Below are 25,424 nucleotides of genomic sequence, written 5' to 3'. Positions count from 1 at the left end.
CTGGGCAAGGCCTCAAATGCAATGCTTTTCCATGGAGTCTGTTCGCACAGTCAGCTACGAGTCAACCACTCAACTATCATTCTTTGGGCAAAAGATTCCTGCATTGCAGTGGGTTGGACCGGATGACCCTCGTAGTCCCTTCCAACTCTACAATTCTATGGTTCTTTGGTTCCAGTGGGGTCATTAGCCACATCTGGGGAAACCCTGACCATTGAGTCCTGTTACTGGCAAGACGTGCTGCTCAATGTTCTGCATAGTAAAAATGTTCTAGCATATCATTCTTGCATATTTGAGCCCCCAGCCCTTTTGCTCCAAAAGAAAAAATCCTTACATTTTGCAAGCCATGGGAAATCCCATCCTTTGTTCTGTGCATGTCTTATCAGCTACACAATGTTGAAAGAAGCCAACAGTTCCTGAAGTGTTATAAATTGGCTATAAGTTTCCTGTAAGGTCACATGATTGAGAAACCAAAGGCTGTGTTACTTAACTCGTAGCCTATAAAAGGAAAGCTGAACTCCTAATGGATGATTCCTGTCCAGGCCTTTGTAGAGCACCAGAAACGTCAAAGTGAGTGAGTAGATTTTTAATTTGTCCTTCCTTAATGATGGCTATGCGACTGAAATACATGCGATATTGAAGACTGCCGCCAGTTCCTTGTTCAAACGGGTCAGATTGCATTGTGCTCCATGGATTTGATTAATTTCAACCAGAGCTAGATCTGCCGCCTTAACTCTCTCTTCATTGATAATCCATCCTTTGATTATTAAGTGCTTTCCGTATCAGCCTTTCACATCTGCCTGCGCTTATCTAATAATTAGCTCCAGATTTAACGACGAGTTGATTTTGTGTCCAACAGCAATGTAATTTGTTAGTATCTTGATCCATTTTGCTTAACACCCTGATTTAGATGCAGTTGGCAAATTGTCCTTTTGAATGTATTGTTCGGAAGGAGGCATTCCGTTGCAAAGGAAGAAGGCATTTCTATTCCTTTTATAATTATGCAGGGAAAATGATATTTTGGCCAAGTACAGCTTGCCCTACCCAGGTGATAAAAGTTCCACTGGCTGAGATACCCTCTTAGTTAGAGCTGGGAACTGACTGCTTTGCATATAGTCACCTGGTGTCAGCATCCCCTTCATAACCTTCTGGCTTCATGTTTTCGATCAACTCAATTTAGCCCAGAGATGCTGCTGAAGCATAATAGGGGAAGGGCCATAGATCAGTGGTACAGCCCATGCTTTGTATGGGAAAATCCCAGCTTCAGTTGTGGGCATCTCCAGCTACAGAGGGCAAGGAAGGCACCTTCCTACCTCCTTCCCAAAGCCTAGTAAACGCTTGCTTCAGGAAGGAGGTGTGAGGGTCCTGACAGGGTCCTAGAGTCCTCCCTCCTCCTTCCCAAAGCCTAGTTAGTGCCTGCTAACCCTATGCAGTACAGAGGTGCCTCAGAAGTAAAACAAATTCAATGGAATACTCCAATATATAGTCGTACCTTGGTTGTTGAACAGAATCTGTTCCCAAAGTCCGTTTGACTTCCAAAAGCATTCGGCAACCAAGGTGCAGCTTCCGATTGGCTGCAGGAAGCTTCTGCAGCCAATCGGAAGCCATGGAAGTCGCGTCAGACGTTCAGGTTCCAAAGAACGTTCACAAATTGGAACACTCAGTTCCAGGTTTGCAGCGTTTGGGAGCCAAAACGTTCGACTCGTAAGGCGTTTGGGATCCAAGGTACAACTGTGCTATCTTTCGGCATGTATTACAAAGATTACTAAATGCATATTTTTAATACAGTTACATGCATTCCTTTATGGATCTCTTTATGTGCTTGCTACTTTAGGAAACATGGAATGTATATGCAAATAACAATTGGTATTTAACCAAGCTTTACTCAGAGCACACCTGCTGAAATTAGGGAACATGACTAATTTAGTTCCACTACTTAGTCTTCAAGTAAAACTTGGCTGAATAGCACATAATACATGTGTAATATGATACGCATAAGAATGCATTTAATATGTGTGAGTCTTATTTGTATTTTTAGCAGAACCAGTAAAAATAAATAAATAGCCCACTTCTCATCAAGATCAAGGAGTGATGTAGGAGGGGTGGAATTTTTTATTTGGGGGGGGGAACCATGCAGATAAGCTTGACACTGCAATTTGCAGAAAATCCCATCCCTAGTAGAGTGCAGAGTCTTATTCTTTCCTAAATGGGATCTCGTATGGCACTCTTGAAATGTGCCTTATGTGGAGAGGTGTGTCTGGAAGTTTCACTATACAGTTTTTGTTGAATGCTAATACATGTCTCTATACCCTGCCCTATGACACCTGAGATATGTGGTTTCAGGACACCCACACCCCATACCTGAGATTGTAACTTGCTTTAACTGACCTAACCCCTCCCCAACAACTTACAAACCAATATGACTAACCTGACACAACAACAAAAAACCCCACACACTAACACGCAAATAAACCACACTGCAACCAACCAAACGCAGCCAACCAAACCTTGGACCCTCCAGTCGCTCACAATGCCAATAAAAACAAATAACTATATACCGTATTTTTCACCCTATAGGATGCACCGTCCCATAAGGCGCACCTAGTTTTTTGGGGGGGGAAATAAAGGGGGGGAATTATTTTCCCCCAGGAGCGGGGCTGGGGTGGGGGAGGCCCTAGCTTCCCCCGACCCCAGCCCCCAAACAGGCAGCTCTCTGCAAGCCGTGGGAGCCCAGCGCTGGTTCCCGCTGCTTGCGGAGAGGTCTGCGAAGCCTGGACGCGCTGATCTCAGCACGTGCAGGCTTCGGCATGCAGGCAACTCTCCGCAAGCAGCGGGAGCGCTCCTGCTGCTTGCGGAGAGGTCCGCGAAGCCTGGAGAGCGAAAGGGGTTGGTGCGAACTGACCTCTCTCGCTCTCCAGGCTTCAGCGAAACCTGCATTCGCCCCATAGGACGCGCACACATTTCCCTTTCATTTTTGGAGGGGAAAAAGTGCGTCCTATAGGGCGAAAAATATGGTAAATAAAGGACCTACTCATGAGACGCTGACACAAAAACCCTGCAGAAACACTATGCAAAAGAATGAAAAGCCCATCACCCCACAACCCTCTCTCTCCCCTCTATTTCCCCCCAAAGTCTATGACAATAGTGTCTCATACTGAATGTAAACGAACTATGAAAAGACACTCTGAATTGAAAGCGGAGACACTATATGTACTTTTCCTTGCTTGTGTGTTTGTTTTGTATCACAATTTTTTTATAAAAAAAAACCTGTTTAGAATACTGAATTTAAAGCGCACCCTGGGACCTGCTGGCAAAGGGTTGGTTATATTATTATTATTATTAGTGACAATAATAATAGTAATAATATAGGTGCTAGCTATTACGATAGGCATGAGGCCTCTTCTGGGTGCTCTTGGGCTCCAGCTTGCACCAGCCCAAGGCAGCATGGCCAATGGGTTCTCCTACCTTGCATAAAAACTTTCTTGTTGTGTGTAGCTGTTCAAAAGATGAGGAAACAAAATAAAATTAAAAGAGTGTTGGAAATGGTGCATAATCCCCTACTTCAACCTATTAAACAACACTTTATCCACAATATTTTAAATCCTTGTTCATATAGCTGGCCTTCATTTCATTGCAGTGCATTATAATTGGTACGGTTGGGTTTGGGTTAATTCTTTTCTACTATCTCTACCTCTTTAATTTTTGTTTCCCCCCCCCCCAGGTCAAACCACTGAACAATGCTGGTGCTTCTAACGCTCTCTGTGTTGGTTTCGCAATTTTCACCAGCATCGTTCCAGGGCTCACCGCAAGTTATACAGAACTTGGATCGGAATGCCTGCTCACTGGTTGTATGTGGACCAGCTGAGAAAGGGTTACCAGGGATAAAGGGGAGAGATGGAGTCCAAGGACCAAAAGGAGACAAGGGAGAACAAGGTATGGAAAAGGTGACTTCCTAAGAGCTCCCATTCTTTGAGGATCAGCTTTTGATTCACACACTGGAGGGGGGGAAAGACAGTAAACCATGCAGTCCCACCTAATTTAAGCAAAAGCGGCTTATGATGCAACTTCATGATGGCCCCCAATTACATTGCCTTGTGATAAATATCAGTTAGTTTTCAATGCTAAGACAACCTCTTCTCTGACCATGACTTAGGCTTAGCCAATGCCTAAACCACCACCTGAGGGTAAAAGGCTTAGTCTTGGTTGGAGGGGAAGTTGTAAGCCTCTTGCTGCCCTTCTGAGGGAAAGGGGTATCCTGTTAAAAGGATCCTGGAGGAGATGCTTCTATCCAGATTCCCAGGTTGGGGCTAGAGCCATAGTACCCTTCAAGGTGGAGAGTCTGGTGGAGATGTACCTATTTGATGTAAGTCATAGGACCTCCTTGCCTCAAGGTAGACCCCATGGAGAAGATACTTCCAGCAAGCAGGTTGGTTGTTATAGGATATACCCAGTACCTATGACAAACCTCTTACATCTGCAACCAATAAAGCAGTGCTCTTATTCAACTCAAAAGAATGTGTCTTGACTGGTTTTTCTCCACTGGGTAGGGGCGGCAGGGTCATGGTGCCTGGACATGCAAACAGCATAAAAATTCTACCAAGACAACATAAAAGCAAAGTTGCATGACATCAATATAAAAATGAATCTTAAGTTTTCAAATTGATACTGTAAAGACTATGGTGTAGGTCCATCAACAGTGAGGGATAGAAGTGCAAGACTGCATGATGTTCTGCATTTCTTCTCCTCTCACTGGATTAAGAGGGACATGATGTCAAACAGAGAAGGAAAAGGCAGAAGAGGAGAAAGCAAATATAGGGAGGGGAGGGGAACGTCATCTGGTGGATGTATGGCAACAGCCACCTTGAATGTAGCTGCCTTGGCTAACTTTAGGATTGCCATACATCCAGAATCTCCCAGACATACCTGGAATACTGCAGTCGGAAGCAGTGTCTGGGTGGAAATGAGCTAAATGTCAAGGCAGACATATGGCAACCAATGTCGGCAGTGTCGTTTTGCAACTATGGCCAACAACTTTTCCATCCGGATTTTCACTTTTTGAAATTTGGCAACCCTAGCTAACTTAGCAATGATGACGACCAAGGACTGGAATCAATGCATTGCTTCTTGTGTTAGCATCTTTAAACTGAAACTGGCATGAGATCGTTTCATTTAACTGATTTGCCAGTAATTTACCAGCCTTGTGTTCATCACAAGTGCCTCTTGTTCACCCACTTAGTAAACCAATTTCCCCCTCTTTTTAAAGATTTTAATATGATATTATAACAATATATAGCCAAAACCATTAAGCTGTACATCAAACATGTTTGCTTCCCATACAGAGAAAGAAAGAAAGAAAGAAAGAAAGAAAGAAAGAAAGAAAGAAAGAAAGAGAAAGAAAGAAAGAAAGAAAGAAAGAAAGAAAGAAAGAAAGAAAGAAAAGAAAGACATATGAAGGGAGAAAGGGACAACATAACAAAGACCCTATAGTATCGTGCATAAGTTAAAAGGGGAAATATCATCATTTCCACTGTCATTCCAGAAAAATAAAAACAAGGCCCACCTCTCAATAAACTTCTCCCTTGGGTTATTATGTATTGCATTCCTCACCTATGTAAGCTTTATCATTAAGATAACCCCACTTTTCATTTTTCCACTTAATGCCAGGGTTGGCAGGACCAAGAGGAATTCTTGGTCCTCCTGGAAAAATGGGACCAGCTGGACTACAAGGAGAAAAGGGGACCCAAGGAGAGCAAGGACCCAAAGGAGATGCTGGAGCAATGGGTAAGGAGTGTTGTTGACTAAATGGAATGGTATTGCATCGAATTCAACAAAAGCTAGATATTATTAGAAGAAATCAAACTTCTTTTTTAATGTTTTTATCCACATCTGTCTCTAAGTCTTGTTAGAGGGCCATCCTGCCGATTGGTGGCATCAAACATTTTCTCTGGACGAGAGTACAAACCCACCAAGGTGCTCTTCCCTTGCTCCCAGTACAGGACTGGCCCAAGACATTTTGCTGTCTGAGATGAAAGACAAGATGGTGCCCATACCCCAGTCCATGTACAGAACCTCACCAGACTTCCAGCTGAAACTTATTTCAACAATAGTGTTAGGACAGCATCCTCCACCACTCTGAAGTCATACCAGATTGGGACAATGGCATGCACATTTCTATGTTCCCAGTTCTAAGGCCCAGGAGCTCCTGATGCACTGCAACTCATGACAAGAGACCTTCCTCCTTTGGTGTATATCTCTGCCTGCTCAAAAAACCTCTTTCTTTTGAGTAGGACCGCGTGGAATCCGAGGTTTGCAGGGTCCTCCAGGAAGCGTCGGCCCCTCTGGAGCGCAAGGCAACAATGGCCCACAAGGTGAAAAAGGCGTCAAGGGAGAAACAGGTAATCCTAAGTGCTAAATAGTTGGATTTCTGCTAGAGGGTTCAATATACCACAGTGGCCAGGATCCAAAGGAGCATACAACTACTTCTGCACACCCAGTGGGGTTGGAGGCCATTTGTGATATCACTGGAGACCTACCATCCAACAAAAGAAGTAAAAAGACCTAAATGTCAGTCCAAGTCCTTAAGCATGCCTAAGTAGCTTTTTTTGGATCCGAGTCACAGATTTTAAAAGAATACACTGAAAATGTTCACATCCACCCTGTTGTCCAGATACTTAGTATGGTACAGTTTCCAAGTTATAAATGCTATGTGAGTGGAGAAAGCAACCATAAAATGCCCATACCTCTGATGTTTCCCTCTATATATACAGTGGTACCTCGGGTTACATACGATTCAGGTTACATACGCTTCAGGTTACAGACTCCGCTAACCCAGAAATGGTACCTCGGTTAAGAACTTTGCTTCAGGATGAGAACAGAAATCGTGCAGTGGCGGCACAGCGGCAGCAGGAGACCCCATTAGCTAAAGTGGTGCTTCAGGTTAAGAACAGTTTCAGAACAGACCTCCAGAATGAATTAAGTTCTTAACCCGAGGTACCACTGTACATCCATCGTGGATGCCAATGAAAGAACAAGCAAATACATCATGGGCTGACAGCTCTCAAGCTTGACTCCCATTGTTAGGCTGAGGTCACAAAAAGATTGTGATCTGTGACAGCCAGCTTCTGAAGTCATGCTCTGGCAACATGCAAGTTATAAAATGTGGTGATAAAGGCCACTTCATCAAATGCATCTGACACTAGTCCAGAAAAGCTTGTGCTATGATATATTTGCTAGTTTCTAAGGCAGGGGTAGTCAACATGGGAAGTTGTTGGAACCCATCAGCCCCATTCAGCAAAACCAGTGGCAAGGATGGTGTAAGTTATAGCTCACTTTGGAAGGGAACCCTGCTCTGCAGTACCATAGCCTCATCATTGTTTGTTTTGGTATATCAGACTAACAGGACTACCCCCTAGAAATAAAATTGTGACTATCATATCCTCAGTACAAACCAAAGTTAGTATATAAACACTGGAGCTATCATTTCTGTGAGAATGTCCAACCTAAGATGTAGGCCGCCTTTTCCCATATGAGCTGAGCCAGACAGTACAATCATCATCTGAGGCCTTCTTCATGTGCCTCCTCTACAAGAAGCCCAGAGGACAACAACATGAGACCAGGCTCCCTGTTTGTGGAGAGGCTCGCCTGGCACCTTTGTTACATATGTTTAGGCAAAAGCATTCCTCTTCTCCCAACCTTTGGCTAATTAAACCATCTATGACAGGCATAGGCAAACTTGGCTCTCCAGATGTTTTGGACTACAACTCCTATCATCCCTGCCCACTGGTCCTGTTAGCTAGGGATGATGGGAGTTGTAGTCCCAAAACATCTGGAGGGCCGAGTTTGCCTATGCTTGATCTATGACCTTTTAAACCGCATAGGTGGGCCGGTATTTTGTTACTATTGTGTGTATTTTTGTGTTTTTATATTGTAAACTTCCCTGTGATCTTTGGATGAAGGGCAGCATAGGAACAACAACAACAGACAGACAGACAAACTAGGGCTGAGCTGAAACTATTTACCTACTTTTGCATTTGTGATCATTACAAAGTACCTTCCATTTTTGTTGAGTCTCCCCTCCCCATTCAATATTGCTGTAGGTTCGAAAGGAGCTACTGGTGCCCAAGGTCCCAAAGGCGACACAGGTGTCGCTGGGCCCAAAGGCGACAGAGGCCCAGTGGGTGAAAAGGGAGCGAAAGGAGATGTAGGAGAAAGAGGTAAGTGATGTGGACGAAAAGGTGCATCGGAACAAAATTACGATGGCATGAGAAAGGTTCCGAAGAGTTGGATTAATTCGGCATAAACACCAGCGTGTGAGGATATACAGCAAACAATAGGCAGACAAATTTCACACAGAAGCATATCATTGCTTACTTCAACTTGCCTGTGGAAACAACTCAGAGGCCGTGAACGAAGGAAAGGTAACAACAGGAAGAATTAAAGGAACTGTTGGAAACTCAAGGCAGTAGAGATATAAGATGATCAGAGCCCCACCGAACTTGAAGCATGGGAGGCCCCAATAAAAATTTATAATTTGGCAGAATATTTGGACTATATGATATGTATTTTTATAATTTGGAATATTTAATGTGATTTGATTGAATTGTTAAAATGGAAAATTTAGTAAAAAAAATAAAAGAGAGAGAGAGAGAGAGAGAGAGAGAGAGAGGTTCCGAAGAGACAACAGAAATAACTTCTTGATGTAGTGCATAGTTAGTTTGAGGGATTTTTAGCTGACCACTAACTTAGATGACTTTTTTTTTTAAAAAAAGGAAACTGGCACTCCCCAGATTCAGCTCTGAATTTGAGGAGCTAATTGCCCTAGGATTGCCCTAGGATTGAATGCCCTCCCAAGTGAGTGGAACTCCACCTGCAATGAAAAAACTATCATTTTAAATTCCCCACAATACTCCGAATATAGCATCACTCCAGGGCATACTGAGCATTGAAAATGTCTGTACTCACTCCCCCTGCCCCCCCCCCGGGACTGCTGTTTTAATACTCCACAAGGCTCCAGAGCTTTCAATGTCACTGTAGGAAATTTAAAATGGTAACTCACCTTACCAGTGCCCAAGGGCACTGCCCCAGGGGTGCCAGGTGTAATGCCAAGCCCTTGCTCATCTTCTGCTCCATGTCAACCTCTGACACTCCTTTCCAGTTAACGGGGGGAAAAGATGGGTGATTTGTTCACACTGCTCCTGCATACAACCTTTTAAACCAATTGGCTATGGCTGTTTATCAGATATTAACATGCATAGGGAAACAGAAGCCACCTACCAACTAACTAACTAACTTGCTAGGGGGTTTTTTATTTTAAAAATCCTGTATCAATAAGTTTTTAATGTTAGACATCTTAATTATGTTTTCATATGTGCTGGAGGCTGCCCAGAGTGACTAGGGAACCCCAGCCAGATGGGCAGGGTATAAATAATAAAAATTATTATTATTATTATTATTATTATTATTATTATTATTATTATTATCTCCATAGGATTACAAGGAGCGACCGGTCCCCAAGGGCCAGTGGGGAAACCAGGATCTCCTGGATCCAAAGGAGATAAAGGATCTGTAGGTGACAAAGGGACCAAGGGTGACAGCGGTCTCTCAGGTAAGGAGGGTAGCCTTTTGTTGTTGATGTTAAAAGTGATGCATTAAAAGTGTCAGAGCGAAATTTTAATGCTGGTCTTTTAACTTGCTGTGCCCTTTTTAGCGTTGAAGAGTTGGTGCAATCCAAGTGAATTTTGTAACTCTGATTATTGAGGGAAAGTTTAAGTGAACAATCAGAGTGGATCTAACTTTTTTTAAAAAAATCATACAACTCAAATGAGAGTGTATTTAATTCCAGATCATTCTGGGGGTTGGGGTGGGAATACTTATTCTAGTTTGGGCCTTAACAGGAAGGTCTGATAGAGGGATCAAGCGATGGATACATGTATCTGTATAAACAAAGGCTTCTTTCAAAAAAGGGCAAACGTTTACCATTGATGGACATTAATAGCACTGAACCATTAATCGTATAATTCATACCATTAATACACACATGCATACACCAACACACAAGCAAAACAGACCTAGTAAGAGATCACCACCCAATATTCACTAATATACAAATTCATTTCCATTTGATTCTACACTGAGATTATGTACCAAATATAGCATAATATTATTTAAATTTCCATAGAATTAATGAATGAATGATGAATGTATTAATTATGGCAGCAATTGATTGACTGTGACAACAACATGTTTATTGTGTTGTGCCATTTGGATTGCCTGGCAATTTTTACTGTTCCTGGGTGGGTGGAAGTTGGAGAGATGGGGGTGGCATTTGGTTTAACAAAATGTTTCACATCCATACTGTGTGCAATATATTGTTTAGCGCATATTACTACAGTACTAAATCTTGCAGATCATGATCATTTTATTATTTCTCAGAGGTCAACCTTATGAAAAAACAAGTCAGTGACCTAGAGGGGCAGCTAAGAGCCTTGCAAGCCAGTTTCTCCAAATATCAAAAAGGTAAATGTTGCATGTAACAGAAACACTGTGAACCATCTTTTGCAATCTTTCTCGGTCCGTTTGGCCCCTTAACAGAGAACCAGTACCAACACACAGGTCTATGGGCACATTATATGTGATAGCACAGGGATGTTCATCGTAACCCTTAGATTCCAGCACATGCATGCATCATCCCCCTGTTGTAGCATTAGAGAACCAGCAACAACATTGTCTTTGCAAGATTATGACTGCAGCACAAGCTCAATAAGCACTGGGATAAATTGTGTAGGTTATCCCTAGTCTTTTGCAGCGTTATCCGAACCCGCTTTTTAAAGATCCGTTTTCCTTTCCTGCAAAATAATTGCAACATTTTGAAAATTCAGTGAAGAAAATGTCCTTTTGAATGTGCTGTAGCCTGGCCAGAGCCAGGTGCACCATCAATTTTCAATTGTCACCTTTGTGGCCACAGCTAAGGTGCTATGAGGGTTCTCCTGATTCTACATAAAGGTAAAGGTAAAGGGGCCCCTGACCATTAGGTCCAGTCGTGGCAGACTCTGGGGTTGCGGCGCTCATCTTGCTTTATTGGCCGAGGGAGCCGACATATAGCTTCCGGGTCATGTGGCCAGCATGACTAAGCCGCTTCTGGTGAACCAGAGCAGCGAACGGAAACGCCGTTTACCTTCCTGCCGGAGCGGTACCTATTTATCTACTTGCACTTTGACTTGCTTTTGAACTGCTAGGTGGGCAGGAGCAGGGACCGAGCAACAGGAGCTCACCCCATCGCAGGGATTCAAACCGCCGACCTTCTGATCAGCAAGCCGTAGTCTCTGTGGTTTCTACATAGGATGGCATTAATCATCTTGTTGCTAAAGGCATTATCCAAATCCAAGATTCCTATGGGTTACAAATAGCAGAGGTTGCCATCCATTTATTGGCTTCGCAAAACACAGTGGCTGACTATCAACCTGACGCCCACTCCCTTTGTTTGTTTTAGTTGCAGCATTCCCGGGAGGGCGAATTGTCGGTAACAAAGTATTCGTAACCAGCGGCTACGAAGGCACCTTTGATGACCTGAAGCAAAAGTGTCTGCAAGCCGGGGGCCAGCTGGCTGCCCCCAAAAATGCTGCGGAGAACACAGCCGTCCAACAGATAGTTGTTCAGCATAACAAGTCGGTCTTTCTTGGGGTAACTGATATCCAGACGGAGGGGAAATTTAGGTACCTGAATGGCGATGCCATCGTTTACTCCAACTGGCTACAGGGAGAACCCAATAACGAAAAGGGCAGGGAGAACTGTGTAGAGGTTTATGTGAATGGAAAGTGGAACGACCGGGCCTGCGGGGAAAAGAGGCTAATACTCTGTGAATTTTAGGCCATCTGTTCCAAAAAAAAAAAAAAAAAAAAGCTCAACCCAGCCACAAGCTTCAATACTGTGTTTGCTTTTTATCTGTAGACATTAATCATTATTTTGTTAATCCTTTTTTGTTTTAGTCTATTGACATATGTGCACACATAACATAGCCATTGGGCCAGGGCGGACCTGACAGGTTTTATAAGGACTGCTACTGCTGCTGCTGCTCAGCAGAGAGGGCTTCTTTTAAATTGCTTTTAATTTTTTTTAAAAAAATATCCTTTTTGGCATTTTGTGGGATTTGCCTGGGAGGAGAGGAGCGGGAAAGGAAGCTCCTTCGGGCAGGACCTTTCTTCTTGCTTGTGTACTATGTAGATTGATGGGCTTATATCAATAAATCATGATCCGTTTTCCGCTTAAGACGCACATTCAGAATGAAATGTAAGGTCTTTCTTGTAAATCTGAAGTTGAAAATGGTTTGTGGGTGTTTTGTTTTTTTCTAAGTGGGGTGCATTGCTTTTGATGCGGGTGGGGGGATTTTTACATGCACAGGATATTTTTATATTTATATTTTCAAAACTGTTTATTAAAAGAGATTTTCTTGGAGCAAACAGAAGTATTTTCATCATATGAGTAAGCATTCCTAGGAGCATTTATCTGAGGTAGAGATGGGTTAGAAAGTACTGAATCATTTAACTAACGAGGGCTGGCCAGAACCTGCTTTCTACTGTTCTGCCTCATGGTCTACCACTTGTGCAAATCAGATCCTCATTGGTATTCACACCCAAACATGTAAACTGACCAGCTACGTCATTGCTTCCAAGAGGATGTACACCAGAATGTGGTAAACAATGCTGCCTTTCTATTCCATTGTGTGATGCACATTTGGGCAAACGTTGGAAAGACATACACATATTAAATTCCACAATGGTTCATCATTTCCCCAAAAACTTGCACAAGATTCTCTGCATCCAGATAGATTTCACTTTCTGACTCGCTTGCACTATAATTCATGCTGGTTATATTTCTGCTGATGAAAAATAAACTGGGTGGAATTGGACATAACAAGGATTTGTGCTAATGGTTCATACTCAGCCAAATGACAATGGCTGGGGTTGGAAATTTTGGGTAGTAGTGTACCATGTTTTGCTTAGTTAATAGAGGATATCATCTTACCTCCCTGCAAACAAATCAGGGTGAATGCTCAATATGTAGGTAACTTGGAAATGACCTCAGTTGAGAAAATATTTTGCAACTATAGGCTGTAACATGAGACATACTATACACGCTTGGGTCTTCTTCTGAACACATGAACAATCTTCTGATATTAGGGCATCGTTAGTAAGTTATACATGTATGATTGCAAGGCAAAAGCTGTACAGCCTTGACCACAGTAAATCAAACATCTCTCACTGTGTTTCTAGATGGTGTTTTAAGATAAGCTAACTTGCCCTTCTCCAAAACAAATATTGACTGGAAATGTAGTTCAAATACTGAACAAAATTTATTCTACTTTAGCAATCTGGCCAATATGACAACTTTAAAAAAAACAAAACGATTTATTCACCTTTCATAAAGTGGTGGTGGTGGTTCCTTCTTAAGAAAATAAATTACACTACCTGTGTGCTTTCCAGCCACTTCTACTGTTGTCTTTGCAAAAGAGCATTTTTAGTTGGGGAGCATCATGTGCTATCCCCCTTCACATGGACTGAAATGGTAGAGTCAAGCAAAAGGTGCATCAAGTGATTTTCTGGAAATTTGCTTTCAGTTCTTAAACCTCCTTCACTAGGGCTGCCATCAAAACTTGGAGCTGCTTGGTGACCAGTTGTGTCAGATTCTGCTGTCTGAAGTGGAGCAAATATAAATCAAGTAATTTCAACAAAGCCAATGAATTTTCCCCCACCCGAAGCCTAGCCTCCATACAGGAGAGGTGGGTGGAAGATTGCTTGGCAGAAGTGCGAGAGACAACAGCCATCATCTGGCAGCACGGGGATGTGCCAAGCAGTGGAAAACCTGCCGTGTCAGATGGAAGCCACCAGAGAAGGTTCTAGATCAAATCCCTGGGGTGACCATTAGGTCACTTGTCCACCTCAAGGCAAGAGCCACTAAACCTCACTTCCTGAGGCACTCCGGCATAAGCACTCAGAGCAAAATGAAGACCCGTGGCAGGGAACAACATGGATGGTGCTGTGGGTGGGGATGAAAATACATGGCCAAGCTTCAGATGAGTCCTCTGAAGCCCCATTCCTACAGTGCATTTTAAAAAGGTGCTTGGGGGTTCATTGATGTGAGAAAGGCACTCATCACTCTCAGAGGCAATATTTACTGGCACACTACTACAATAGTTTTTCCTGTGAATGGAACAAAAGAACTACATGAAACAATGGTTGAGGAACAGCAGGTCGTGAACCATGCTGGCTACCAATACAGTGGTACCTCAGGTTACATAAGCTTCAGGTTACATACGCTTCAGGTTACAGACTCCGCTAACCCAGAAATAGTACCTCGGGTTAAGAACTTTGCTTCAGGATGAGAACAGAAATCGTGCTCCAGCGGCGCGGTGGCAACAGCAGGAGACCCCATTAGCTAAAGTGGTGCTTCAGGTTAAGAACAGTTTCAGGTTAAGAACAGACCTCCGGAACGAATTAATTACTTAACCTGAGGTACTACTGTATGTGATCCAGCCCACCTCCACACTTGCTGCCTCTGTTCAGCTCATCTATGAACTTGTCTCTTTTTCAATGCTGAGGTGGGCCCCGCCCCAAAGTCTACACTAGGCTACACTACACTACTGCAATCATCTTATTGATTTATGGAATGACATGTGAATCGCACGTTATTTTTTTTAACAAAACGCCGCTGCAAAATGTATTCTTAAAGGTCAAAAACTTGGGAGGGATGACCCCAAACCCACCCTATCTTAACATTGTAGAAGCTCCAGACTGTCTGTTGTCTGGAGTGGGTGGGGACTTGAACCTTGCTCCATGGAATTTCAACTGATAAACACAGTGGGTGGGAGAAGAAAAAAGAGAGAGAATATTCTCACTTGAGAGATAAACACAGAGGACGCTGGGGTGCCACCAATATTGAAACAAAATTTGGACTTGAAGAAGGTAAGTGTGATCCTGAAAACAGGAACCTTTTCTGTGCCTGTACACTAGAGAGAGAGAGAGAGAGAGAGAGAGAGAGAGCACATTCTTCATTTTAAAAGAACTCCCATGTAATTTTGCTTTGGCCAGATTCCAGCCACAAAAAGATTGCCAATAAACAAAGCACATGGAGGAAGCAGATATCTATGCCACATGAAAATACAATCTCTCTCTGTGTGTGCATAGATAAATAGATAAATAAGATATATTTGCAAGGGTTTTAGTCTTAATTGTTTAACCCAGTGGCGTAGCGTGGGGGGTGCAGGGGGGCCGGGCGCACCGGGCGCAACATCTGGGGGCTAGGGTTAGGGGGCGCAAATCCACAGGTTAGGGGGCGCAAATCCATGGGTTAGGGGGCGCAAATTACTTGCCTTGCCCCGGGTGCTGACAACCCACGCTACACCACTGGTTTAACCTGCTCTACCGTGAATTGTTTTTAGCAGCCTTAATCTGCTTGAAAATTCTAGTGCTAATACATATTTGTTTTCCTTGTTGTTCCACGTCGTTGTCTTCATATGGATGAAAGGCAGGATTTTAAATACTTTACATAAAAGATTATTTGCATGTGTACTGGGGCTGCAACATTTACACTGCAGCCCTATGCGGGTCTACTCAGAATTCACCCTCATTCAATTCAATTGGGTTTGTTCCCAAGTAACTGGTATAGGAGTACAGCCTTAGTTGGTTAATTGGTTAGATTAAAATATTTTTCAAGACCTTTTAAATGTCAAGGATGATTAATACAAGCACTTATAAAAATTGTGGCCACTAAACCTATCCTGAGAAAACTCTCACACAGGAGGGGTGCCTCTTCAAAAAATAATAATAAATTCATTTGAAGATGGGTTTTCTATGACTTGCCTGAGAAGAAATCTTCCTGGCAGCTGTTGCTCCATCTTCCCTCTGCTAACAGAACCTATAACATCTTTTTAATATGGTTTTGAACCAATGCACTCCCTCATCATTTATATATCTTGTTATTTTCATTTTCTAATTTTATTTTCAGAGAAGGTTGAGATTTTTCTGACCACAATTAGTTTCATAATCCCACCTCAAGATCCCCCAACAGTCATTTTCCCTACGACATTTTAAAGCCAATTTTGTATATAAGCACATTAGGTTATAAGTACAGGTTCAGTGCACAGCACCTTCAGTTATAGGTATTGGGGCAACCTCTAGGACAGCCCTTCTCAACTTTGGGTCGGTCCCTAGATGTTGTTGGACTACAACTCCCATCATTCCTAGTTGGCATGGCCAGTGGTCAGAGAGGATGGGAGTTACACTTTCGGAACACCTGGCAACCCAGGTTTGAGAAGGGCTGCTTTAGAATCTCAGCAAGCAGAGCAAGGGGGTTTCTATCTTAAACTGTTTCAGACTGCTGCAAATCAGAACGTAGGTAGGTGAAACACTATTCACAAATGTGAATGGCTTCCTAAACCAAATAATTTCAGGGACGGTTTCAGATCACAAACTGGTTAGGGGGGCTTTAGCCTTTTAGAGGGGCCCGCTATGGTCCCCATCCAAATCAGAGGTTTGTGCTTGCTGTTTGCACTAGAAAAGCTCCTGTTCACACCAATATAGGTTTTCCTTTCAATACAAATGACAGCTGTGAGAGGATCCAAATTGGTAACGTATTTGGGGGCAAAGGGTTAAAGCCCCAGTTAGCCCCTCCCCCTTGAGATTTGCTGTTATTGTGCATGGTTATATAGTTCAGGTGCATTTGTTATGTAATTGTTATTTTGGAATATTACTTATTTCTTATAATATGTTTTGCTAATTTTTTTCACCACAATGGATTATAAAACATGTATTTTAGCATAAAATGCAACTACAAATCCATATGTTGAGATGAAGGAAGTATTTTAAAATGTTGTATGTGTGTGTGTGATCTCTTTTTTAGAAAGTAACATCTTAAAGTAGAAATGGGATGGAACAGATTTATGAATGAACACATGCAGAATTGGCCATCCCTAGTTGAAACTCTCCATGTTGTGCAACATGTGTGCAAAATTTACAGGGAGGCTATGCCGTGTTGAGCATCCAGTGTACAAAACCTCCTGTTGGTACTATTGATACACGTTTCCTGAGCCTTTATTCAAATATGTTCAGTTACTACTCTTTATTTGCATTTGCCAATTGACTCAAATGTACCTGAAATCATATCTTACATATAACATTTTTTTCCATTCAAGACTAACAGAATCATCATTTCACACAACTGTTTTACTGGGATCACTTTAGAACTGTTCTTTGTAAAAACGGCAATAGATCATGCTGAAAAGGCTATACATGCATTCTTCTAAAATCAACTTTCTAGGCATGGGATTCCTTTGGACTTTTGGCTTCCTTATCTTGCCGGTGGCATTCTCACAAAGCACAATCCCCACTGCAGGCAAGGACAACACGTGCCCTTTCATTCTTGGAATGCCTGGGAGCAATGGATTGCCGGGTCCAGCAGGAGAGAAGGGTGATCAAGGTAAAGTTACAAAGACTTGTCAGGGGTGGGCTTAGTGCAGGCATGTCCAAAGTCTGTTTTGGGGGCCTAATCTGGCCCGCCGGTCAGTTTAATCCGGCCCCTGTGGCAATTTATTTCCTGGGGTAAAATCCTAAAAAATGCTCAACAACTTCAATCCCAAAAAGAGGACTGTTTTGTAGTAAGGACCTTGGTCAGCAATGGCTCCTCATCGCCTTCCCGGGGGCGACATTTGTGGCCCCTTGCACTCCAGCCTCTTTACCCCACCTCACACACTGACCAGCCCCTATGCCCTGGGAATGGGGGCAGATACCCATCAAAGTTGAAGACCGTGGCAGCCCAGCCAACGGCTGCTTCGCCAGGGCAGAAACTTGCTGGCCATCTGGACATTGGCCCCTGCCCTGCCCAACTAGGCAGCACTGCTTTAAAAGGCCCATCGCCTGGTGGAGCTCTGCAGCGCAGTCGGCCATTTTAAATTCCAGGTCATTGCCTGCCTGCGTTTGTACTCTCCCACGTCACCTTAGAATTGGAGCAAGAGGGGAGGGACCACGACTGGGAAACATTCTGAGGAGGGAGCGAAGTGACCAGCATTGGGATGCTACCACTGCGTGTGTGTCTCCAAACCGGACCCTGTCATTTCTGCCACCCCTGACGCTATCCTAATTGTCACTTTTTTGGGGATACCACTCTTGGCTTTGGTTTGGTATCTAGGGAATCAATGGTAGCCCTGATGGGATGGGATACGGCTGCCGATTCTTACAATAAGGCAATCTGAGGTGAGCTTCGTGGCTCAGTGTAAAATAAGCCATTAGCCATTAGTCAGAACTTTTCAAAACAAGTATTTCTGTATTTGATGCTGAAGTATGAGCGCATCACCACCAGAATTGGGCCGGCCGCTCAAGGTTTGATCGGCATCTAAATGTTTGTCCATGCTACGGATGTTCTTGTAGAACTTGACCATGGATTCGTATTTCTTTCTTCCTTCCTGTTATTCCTCGTGTTTCTTGCTGTTCATTTAATCCCTTGATTTCTAGGACCTCAAGGAATTCAGGGACCTCCAGGAAAAGCTGGGCCTCAAGGCGATAAAGGAGATCGGGGTCTAGTAGGTGAAAGAGGACCAAAGGGAGACCATGGAGCAAGAGGTAGGAGCCTATTCATAGATTAGCTACCTGCTAATCTGCCATCTTTCTTCTCTGGTGGACAAATCATTCTGGGCACTGAAGAGACAACCACTGAATGCAACCTGCTTTCACGTAAGAGTATTTGCAAAGTACAAGGCATCATCTCAATGGTTTCACTTTCCTTCACCAGGTTAGTAGTAAAGTTACAGCCAGCTGAAATCAAGATATAATTTCACCTAAAGCAAACAAACATTGCCTTTTCTGTGGCTGTATCTGCACCGTGAGGTAGAACGTTTATTCTGACAAATAATTACAGAGAATGATCTCACTTCGTGGCGACGTTTCCCCGTGACAACTGATGAGAAAATCCATCACTTCTAAACTAACTGCACATTTATTTTGGTTATGTCTCTATTATACCACAAGAGGGCACATTTAAACCAACTAGTAACAAATGACCAAAGAACAAAAACAACCCAAAGGGGGAAATGCCACTTCCTGATGACTCTTCAAAAAACCTGACTCTGGAAAGCCTGATCTGATAAACTCATAACAGAATTGTAGAGATGGAAGGGACCCCAAGGGTCATCTAGTCCAACCCCCTGCAATACAGGGATCCTGCCCACAGCAATCCCTGAGTGGACTCAAATCACCAACCTTCCCAGTAAACAGCCAGACACACCGACCCATTGCGCCACAGAGAGCATCTGTCACTGAAAGAAGAGGGTTGTCAGTACAAAGACCTAGGTAGACCAGGGTCACCTAGTTGTTTCAGTTTCAAAAAATTCTAAGTGTACACATTTTGTAAACCTATAAAAGGAGCATTCCCATGGTCAGGGGCTCCAAGACTTGACCACACTGTATTTCCCCAAGTGTCACCAAGAAATGCTCACAATAGGCTTTATGCCAGTCAGTTTGGAATAATGGTTGGCTTTTTTGCTCATTATACAACAATAATGTCAGTAGTTTAAGACTCCCCTCTCTATAGGTACCGTATTTTTTGCACCATAACACTCACTTTTTTCCTCCTAAAAAGTAAGGGGAAATGTCTGTGTGTGTTATGGAGGGAATGCCTACGGGTGGCATGCCTGCATATTTTCCTCCTCTAAAAACTATGTGCGTGTTATGGTCAGGTGTGTGTTATAGAGCAAAAAATACGGTACTCAGTTGCTGATGCAGTTCGTCCTACACCTATTAGGAAGTCTTCCTAAATGCCTCCATCTATGTCATTCCTATAACAGCATACTTGGTGGATATAGTACAGGCATAGGCAAACTCGGCCCTCCAGATGTTTTGGGACTACAATTCCCATCATCCTTGACCACTGGTCCTGTTCGCTAAGGGTGATGGAAGTTGTAGTCCCAAAACATCTGGAGGGTCGAGTTTGCCTATGCCTGATATAGTATCATGTTTCCATAAGAGTGCTGTTAGAGAAACCACATTGGCAAAATCCTTTACCTGCGCCCCAATCAGGGTGAGAACAATCACATCTCAAACAAGATATGTGGGTCCAAGTTCCTGATAGGTGGTGGTGGTGATTTGCAGCATTTGCACAAAGCAGCCGGGACTGCATTCCCATAGTCCTTTTTAAAAACAAACAAACTGGAATCTATTTATTGAGCTGACTTAAGCCTGATCATACTCACCCATTGTACCCATTTTGCTTCAATTTTGACTCCAATTAGTGTTTTTGGAAAAGTTTACTAAATAAATAGAATAAAGAGAAACCAGAATCCTACTGAGAACAAATTATTTAGTGGAGGTGGCCTCAATCAGCAGCCCTGGGACAGCTGATTGATAGGATTCCAGTTTTGGTTAGTGTGTGGTTTTTGGAGATGTTAATCAGGTAGGCTTGCATGAAAATGTGAACCAAACAATTTCTTCTCCTGCCCAGCTGACTCTAGGCAAAAATAGTTTCGTTAGACAACTGGGGGTCACTGACTTGTTTTTAAATCAGCAGCTTTGACTTGTGAACTGCATTACTTGCTGTGTTTATTAAAGTACTTTTTCAAAAACTGAGAAGCAGGGGCGGAGAATCCAGAGGTTTTTGACGTTGCACTTGTGGCTTATCACAGAGGTGGTTCCTCTCATTGTCATGCTTTTCTCAGTATATGCTTTACATCTCAATATTAAGAATTTTGTCTTTATTGTTACATCATTTAGAACTTCGGCAACTGGAATCTGAAGTGGCCCGTTTGAAAGAACAAGTGGAGGCTCTGAGAAACGCTATGCTCAGGAACCAAAATGGTGAGAAAATGGAGTGGACTAGCGATAAAGGAGAATGTGGATATCAGATATCATTTTCTGCGAAATGCATGAAGTTATCTATCAAGTGTCCTGCAGAGGGACCTACATGTTGATTTCAATATGATGATGCAGCCTAAATCCAGCTGCTCTGGCTCTTGGAGTTAAAGCTCTGAGAGATAATTTATAAAATCAACAGATTGTAAGCTTTCTCAGGACTGTACCACTTCAAGTGGCAAGGGCAGGGTTGCCTGTCTGAAGGTTCCCCAACCAAAAGGGCAAAACAATCTCCTTCTGTATAGATTAGTTTGTTAGGAAGGAAGCTCAGCTGATCCTACTCAGTGCCGGATTTAACTATAAGCTAAACAAGCTCTAGCTTAGGGCCCCACTCTCTTGGGGGTCCCCCCAAAAATTAAAAGGAAAAAAACTGGATGTACATTTCGAAAATGTAAGATAAACTTCTTAATTGTATTTCAGTTCAACAATTACAGTACTTTGATAAAATACATACTGTATTTTTCGCCCTATAAGACGCACTTTTTCCCCTCCAAAAATGAAGGGGAAATGTGTGTGCGTCTTATGGGGCGAATGCAGACTCCTTGGCTTCAGCGATAGCAACGCGAAGCCTCCAAAGCCTGTGCTCCAGAGGCTTCGCGTTGCTTCCGCTGAAGCCAGGAGAGTCTGCTCTTTGAGGCTGGCGGTGGGGGGAAGCAGCGCTTCCCCCATCGCCAGCACCAGAGGATGGGGGGCAGCGGGAAGGCGCGCGATGCCTTGCCGCTACTCTCCAACCCTCCTTTGGGCTTTTGCGGGAGGTGGGGGAATTCCCCCACCTCCTGCAAAAGCAGGCAAAAGCCGCGCGCTATTTAAAGGGGCTCCGCGGCTTCTGCTGGCTTTTCTACGAGGGGGGGGATTCCCCCACCTCCTAGAAAAGCCCGCAGGAGCCGCGCACCCTTTAAAGAGCAAGCGGCTCTTGGGGGCTTTTCCCCAAGGAGGGAGAAGGGACTGGCTGGCCGAGTCAGTCCCTTCTCCCTCTTGCGGGCTTTTGGGGGAGATGGGGGAATTCCCCCACCTCCCGCAAAAGCCCGCAAAAACTGTGCGCTCTTTAAAGGGGCTCCGCGGCTTTTCTAGAAGGTGGGGGAATTCCCCCACCTCCTAGAAAAGCCCGCAGGAGCCACGCACCCTTTAAAGAGTGCGCCGCTCTTGGGGGCTTTTCCCCGAGGAGCGAGAAGGGACTGACTGGCCCTTTCAGTCCCTTCTCCCTCCTGGTCGAAAAGCCTGCAGGAGTCACGTGGGGCTCCTGTGGGCTTTTGCGGGAGGTGGGGGAATTCCGCCACCTCCCGCAAAAGCAGGGAGAAGGTCTTGGAGTAGCGCACAGGCTGCGTGCAGCCTGTCCGCTGCTCCCAGAGCTGCGGGGGGGGGAATCATATTTTTTTCCTTGATTTCCCCCCCTGAAAACTAGGTGCGTACTATGGGCTGGTGCGTCCTATAGGGCAAAAAATGCGGTATTTTGTTATGTACAAATGGCTTTAGATATCTATTAGGTCCATAAATTACCATATAGCATATATTCAGCACAAAAAAACAGTGACAATTTGTTGTTGACAAAGGACAGCTGAACATATAAAAGGTCCCATTACCTTCAGTAGCTTAGGGCCTCATCAAACCTAAATCCGGCCCTACTACTGACTGTATCTAAAACAGCCCTGAAGGTGGGTCTGGACAGTTGAATGTACTGTCTGTCATGCCACAGCAAACACACAGCTGCTAACAAATTCTTCACTGTGGTGTTACTTTACTTTATTTGAAAGTTGAACTGCCAACTGAGGGAGGGCCCCTACTGCCTAAAATGGTAACTATGTTGGCTTTACATTGCTAATAAGGTTGTTAGTTCTGATTTGCTAGCTTTGAGTTAAACCTGATTCTGACTTTGGACGTGGGGATTAGACACGGGAAGAACTGCTAAGCTTCATATGACCAAAGCATTAATTGTATGATTTATGACAAACCTGATTCCCATTCATATTTGTACATAATTATATAGTTAAAGTCACAGCAGGTTTAGCAGCTGTTCTAACAACAGTGGTTTACATTTCCTAAGGGCATTTCAAACCAGGAGAGAGACAGTGCACTCTGATAAGTCCCCACACTAAAGATTACTTAAATATCAATGTGAACTCGTAAGGTTCAAACTAAAAGACACTACCCAAACTTCATCTTAATAAACTAAGCATCAGCATGAATCAACAAAAGTGGTAGAGAGTGCCACCCATTAGCTAGCTAAAATGTAAGCTCAAAATACATTTTCCATCAAGTTCTGTGATTCTTTCAACTTGCAAGATGCAAGTTGGTGTGGAAGAAGGGTGTGTTTAATCCTTTTCCAGTAAAGGGATCAGACCATACCTTCTCATTGCTTCTCATTGCAGAAGACCCCAAGTGCAATCCCTGCTATATCCTCTTAAAAGGATCAGGGGTCCAGTGGCATAGCGTGTGGGGTGCAGGGGGGGCCGGCCGCACCGGGCGCAACATCTGGGGGTTAGGGTTAGGGGGCGCAAATCCATGGGTTAGGGGGCGCAAATCCACGGGTTACGGGGCGCAAACTACTTGCCTTGCCCCGGGTGCTGACAACCCATGCTACGCCACTGCAGGGGTCATAGCATCTTTTGCTTAATCTAGAGCCCAACCTAGAGCTTCCGTTTGTACAACCTTCCCAGACTGCCTTGCACTACAAGGAGGAGGAATAACTAATCAAGTACCATTCAACAAAGCCAAAACTTAATGCAGCTGTAACTGATTCTCTATTCCTCTAGCTCATTTATTCCCAAATGGCCGAAGTGTTGGTGAGAAGCTATTCAAAACCGACGGCTCCCAAGGCAGCTTTGAGGCAGCCAAAGCGACCTGCTTTCAGGCCGGTGGTCTGCTTGCCTCTCCAAGGTATTCTGCGGAGAACGCAGCCGTCCAGCAAATAGTTGCTCGTCACAACAAGGCAGCTTATCTGGGAATGAACGACTTGCAGTCAGAAGGCACGTTTGCCCACCTGGACGGCAATGAAGTCAATTACACCAACTGGGCAAGCGAAGAGCCAAACAATGCTGGCGGGAAGGAGGACTGCATTGAAATATTTCAGGATGGCAAGTGGAATGACAAGTCCTGCACAGAAAGACGGTTAATAGTGTGCGAGTTTTAATCTTGGCTGCCAACTTCTGCCCAGTCGGAAGATATGCAAGATCTCTGATCGTATTTGGGAATATCTAGTGTGAAACCTGTTAGGGAATGGGGACTATCTACTGGCTCCCAGTTCCTGTACAAAGCAAGAAACCATCTCCTCCACTCTGTCTGTATTTTGAAATAGTCCTCTTTTTACGCAACTCAGGCATTTCAAGAGACACAACCCACACTAGCCTGTTTGCTCATTACAGTACCATCTTGCTCACTCTGAATTCACACAACGCAATAGCAAACCCGTGCATTTCCACTTGCTCATTCCATCTGCGATTTCCACTTGTTTATTCCAGTATTGTTTTTTCCTAACCTGATTTATGACATCTGAACACTGGGAGTGACTTAACCTGCAGAATCAGTTGGGAAATCTTTCTGTCCCTCCTCCATTTTTGGCATTGATTTCCACCATTTCCTGGCCTTTCACTTTCTGAAATCTCGGGTACTTCACCAACGTCCCCTCATTATTGTTCCAGTTGTTATGGAACAACATTTTTCTTTTGTATTTCCCCCAGGGATATTTCAAATGTGCACTTATGCAGGTGTGTGCAATACAGTGTCCTACACGCGCAGAGCCGCGCACCTCTGCTTCTTCTCATTTGATTTTTGTTACTTTAAATATGTGGCACAAATAGCCACACAGGCAGTAGCAGAAAACCTGGCACTGGGAGAGCTGGTGTCACTGTGTTCACTGTTACAGAAATCCTTCCCCAACACCATCGAAGACTACATACCTTTCAACATTACTCCAATGAAAATAGGGAACTCCTAAAGAGAAGCAGGATATTCTGGGATCAAATCAGAAACCAGGACAGCTTCTGTAATCTGGGACCGTCCCTGGAAAATTGGGGGCACTTGAGACTACCAGTTGGCAAAAATGTATCTATACATTTGCACTAATGTGACTCACAACATTGCAAAAACTGTGCTAAGCAGGTACCACCCACTTTGCCTTCTCCCTAATGTTCTCGTTTTCTACTTGTATGGATTTTTAAAAAGAAAGGATGGAGGATTTTTTTTTAAATGACCCCATGAAGTGGTAACTATTTTACTACTTCAGATGCAGGGAAAGTTGACTTTTGCCAACTTCGTGCCTTCGTGCTCAAATTCTACCAAAATTGAAGTAGTGGGTGCAGAATAAAACTTGCAAACTAAGGACTCAGCTAGATTGGTAAAAAAAGTGTTTTATATGCGTTGTATATGCGATATAACACTATGGCACCAGATGGCGCTGTCGAGTCCCATCCTTTCCAACCGGGTTTCCCTGTATAAGTTAACAAAAGAGTGTGCAAGATTAAAATAAAAGATATACAGAAATACCTTTGGTTTGTTTGATTTAGTTCTGAATCAAGTGAAACTTGTCTTTTTAGTAGCAGCCAA

At 43.7% G+C, this 25,424-nt stretch overlaps 2 protein-coding genes across 3 annotated transcripts; both read left to right on the top strand.

The window, feature by feature from the left end:
- The first annotated feature begins 302 nt into the window (after positions 1–302).
- Positions 303–12,457, top strand: LOC309532836 (uncharacterized protein). Of its 2 annotated transcripts, none has more exons than XM_082223532.1 (8): positions 303–567; positions 3,719–3,930; positions 5,662–5,778; positions 6,285–6,392; positions 8,094–8,210; positions 9,485–9,601; positions 10,429–10,512; positions 11,486–12,457. In XM_082223532.1, the coding sequence occupies exons 2-8, from the start codon at positions 3,735–3,737 to the stop codon at positions 11,860–11,862; spliced, it is 1,116 nt and encodes a 371-aa protein (XP_082079658.1). In that variant the 5' UTR covers positions 303–567; positions 3,719–3,734; the 3' UTR covers positions 11,863–12,457. The 2 variants fall into 2 exon arrangements, with proteins under 2 accessions (XP_082079658.1, XP_082079657.1); XM_082223531.1 differs by having other exon boundaries at positions 512–571.
- Positions 12,458–16,335: 3,878 nt separating this feature from the next.
- LOC309532285 (pulmonary surfactant-associated protein D-like) lies at positions 16,336–25,363 on the top strand. The gene is made up of 5 exons (XM_082222514.1): positions 16,336–16,386; positions 17,308–17,466; positions 18,498–18,605; positions 20,748–20,831; positions 23,636–25,363. Exons 2-5 carry the CDS (start codon positions 17,310–17,312, stop codon positions 24,010–24,012), a joined length of 726 nt encoding a protein of 241 aa, XP_082078640.1. The 5' UTR covers positions 16,336–16,386; positions 17,308–17,309; the 3' UTR covers positions 24,013–25,363.
- The last annotated feature ends 61 nt before the right edge of the window (positions 25,364–25,424 follow it).

Source organism: Podarcis vaucheri (genome assembly GCF_965113315.1).
Source record: "Podarcis vaucheri genome assembly, chromosome: 5".
In the NCBI taxonomy this organism is placed as follows: domain Eukaryota; kingdom Metazoa; phylum Chordata; class Lepidosauria; order Squamata; family Lacertidae; genus Podarcis; species Podarcis vaucheri.
Note: the sequence above shows the minus strand (reverse complement) of the source record. Positions and strands in the feature narration are given on the sequence as shown.

What these genes read in the sequence shown, in the direction of transcription:
- LOC309532836 (XM_082223532.1), top strand. Translation starts at nt 3,735, where the DNA reads ATGCTGGTGCTTCTAACGCTCTCTGTGTTGGTTTCGCAATTTTCACCA. An exon ending in AGGAGACAAGGGAGAACAAG is followed by an intron (nt 3,931 to 5,661) that starts GTATGGAAAAGG and finishes ACTTAATGCCAG; the next exon opens with GGTTGGCAGGACCAAGAGGA. An exon ending in GGGTGACAGCGGTCTCTCAG is followed by an intron (nt 9,602 to 10,428) that starts GTAAGGAGGGTA and finishes ATTATTTCTCAG; the next exon opens with AGGTCAACCTTATGAAAAAA.
- LOC309532285 (XM_082222514.1), top strand. Translation starts at nt 17,310, where the DNA reads ATGGGATTCCTTTGGACTTTTGGCTTCCTTATCTTGCCGGTGGCATTC. An exon ending in AGGAGAGAAGGGTGATCAAG is followed by an intron (nt 17,467 to 18,497) that starts GTAAAGTTACAA and finishes CTTGATTTCTAG; the next exon opens with GACCTCAAGGAATTCAGGGA. An exon ending in TATGCTCAGGAACCAAAATG is followed by an intron (nt 20,832 to 23,635) that starts GTGAGAAAATGG and finishes CTATTCCTCTAG; the next exon opens with CTCATTTATTCCCAAATGGC.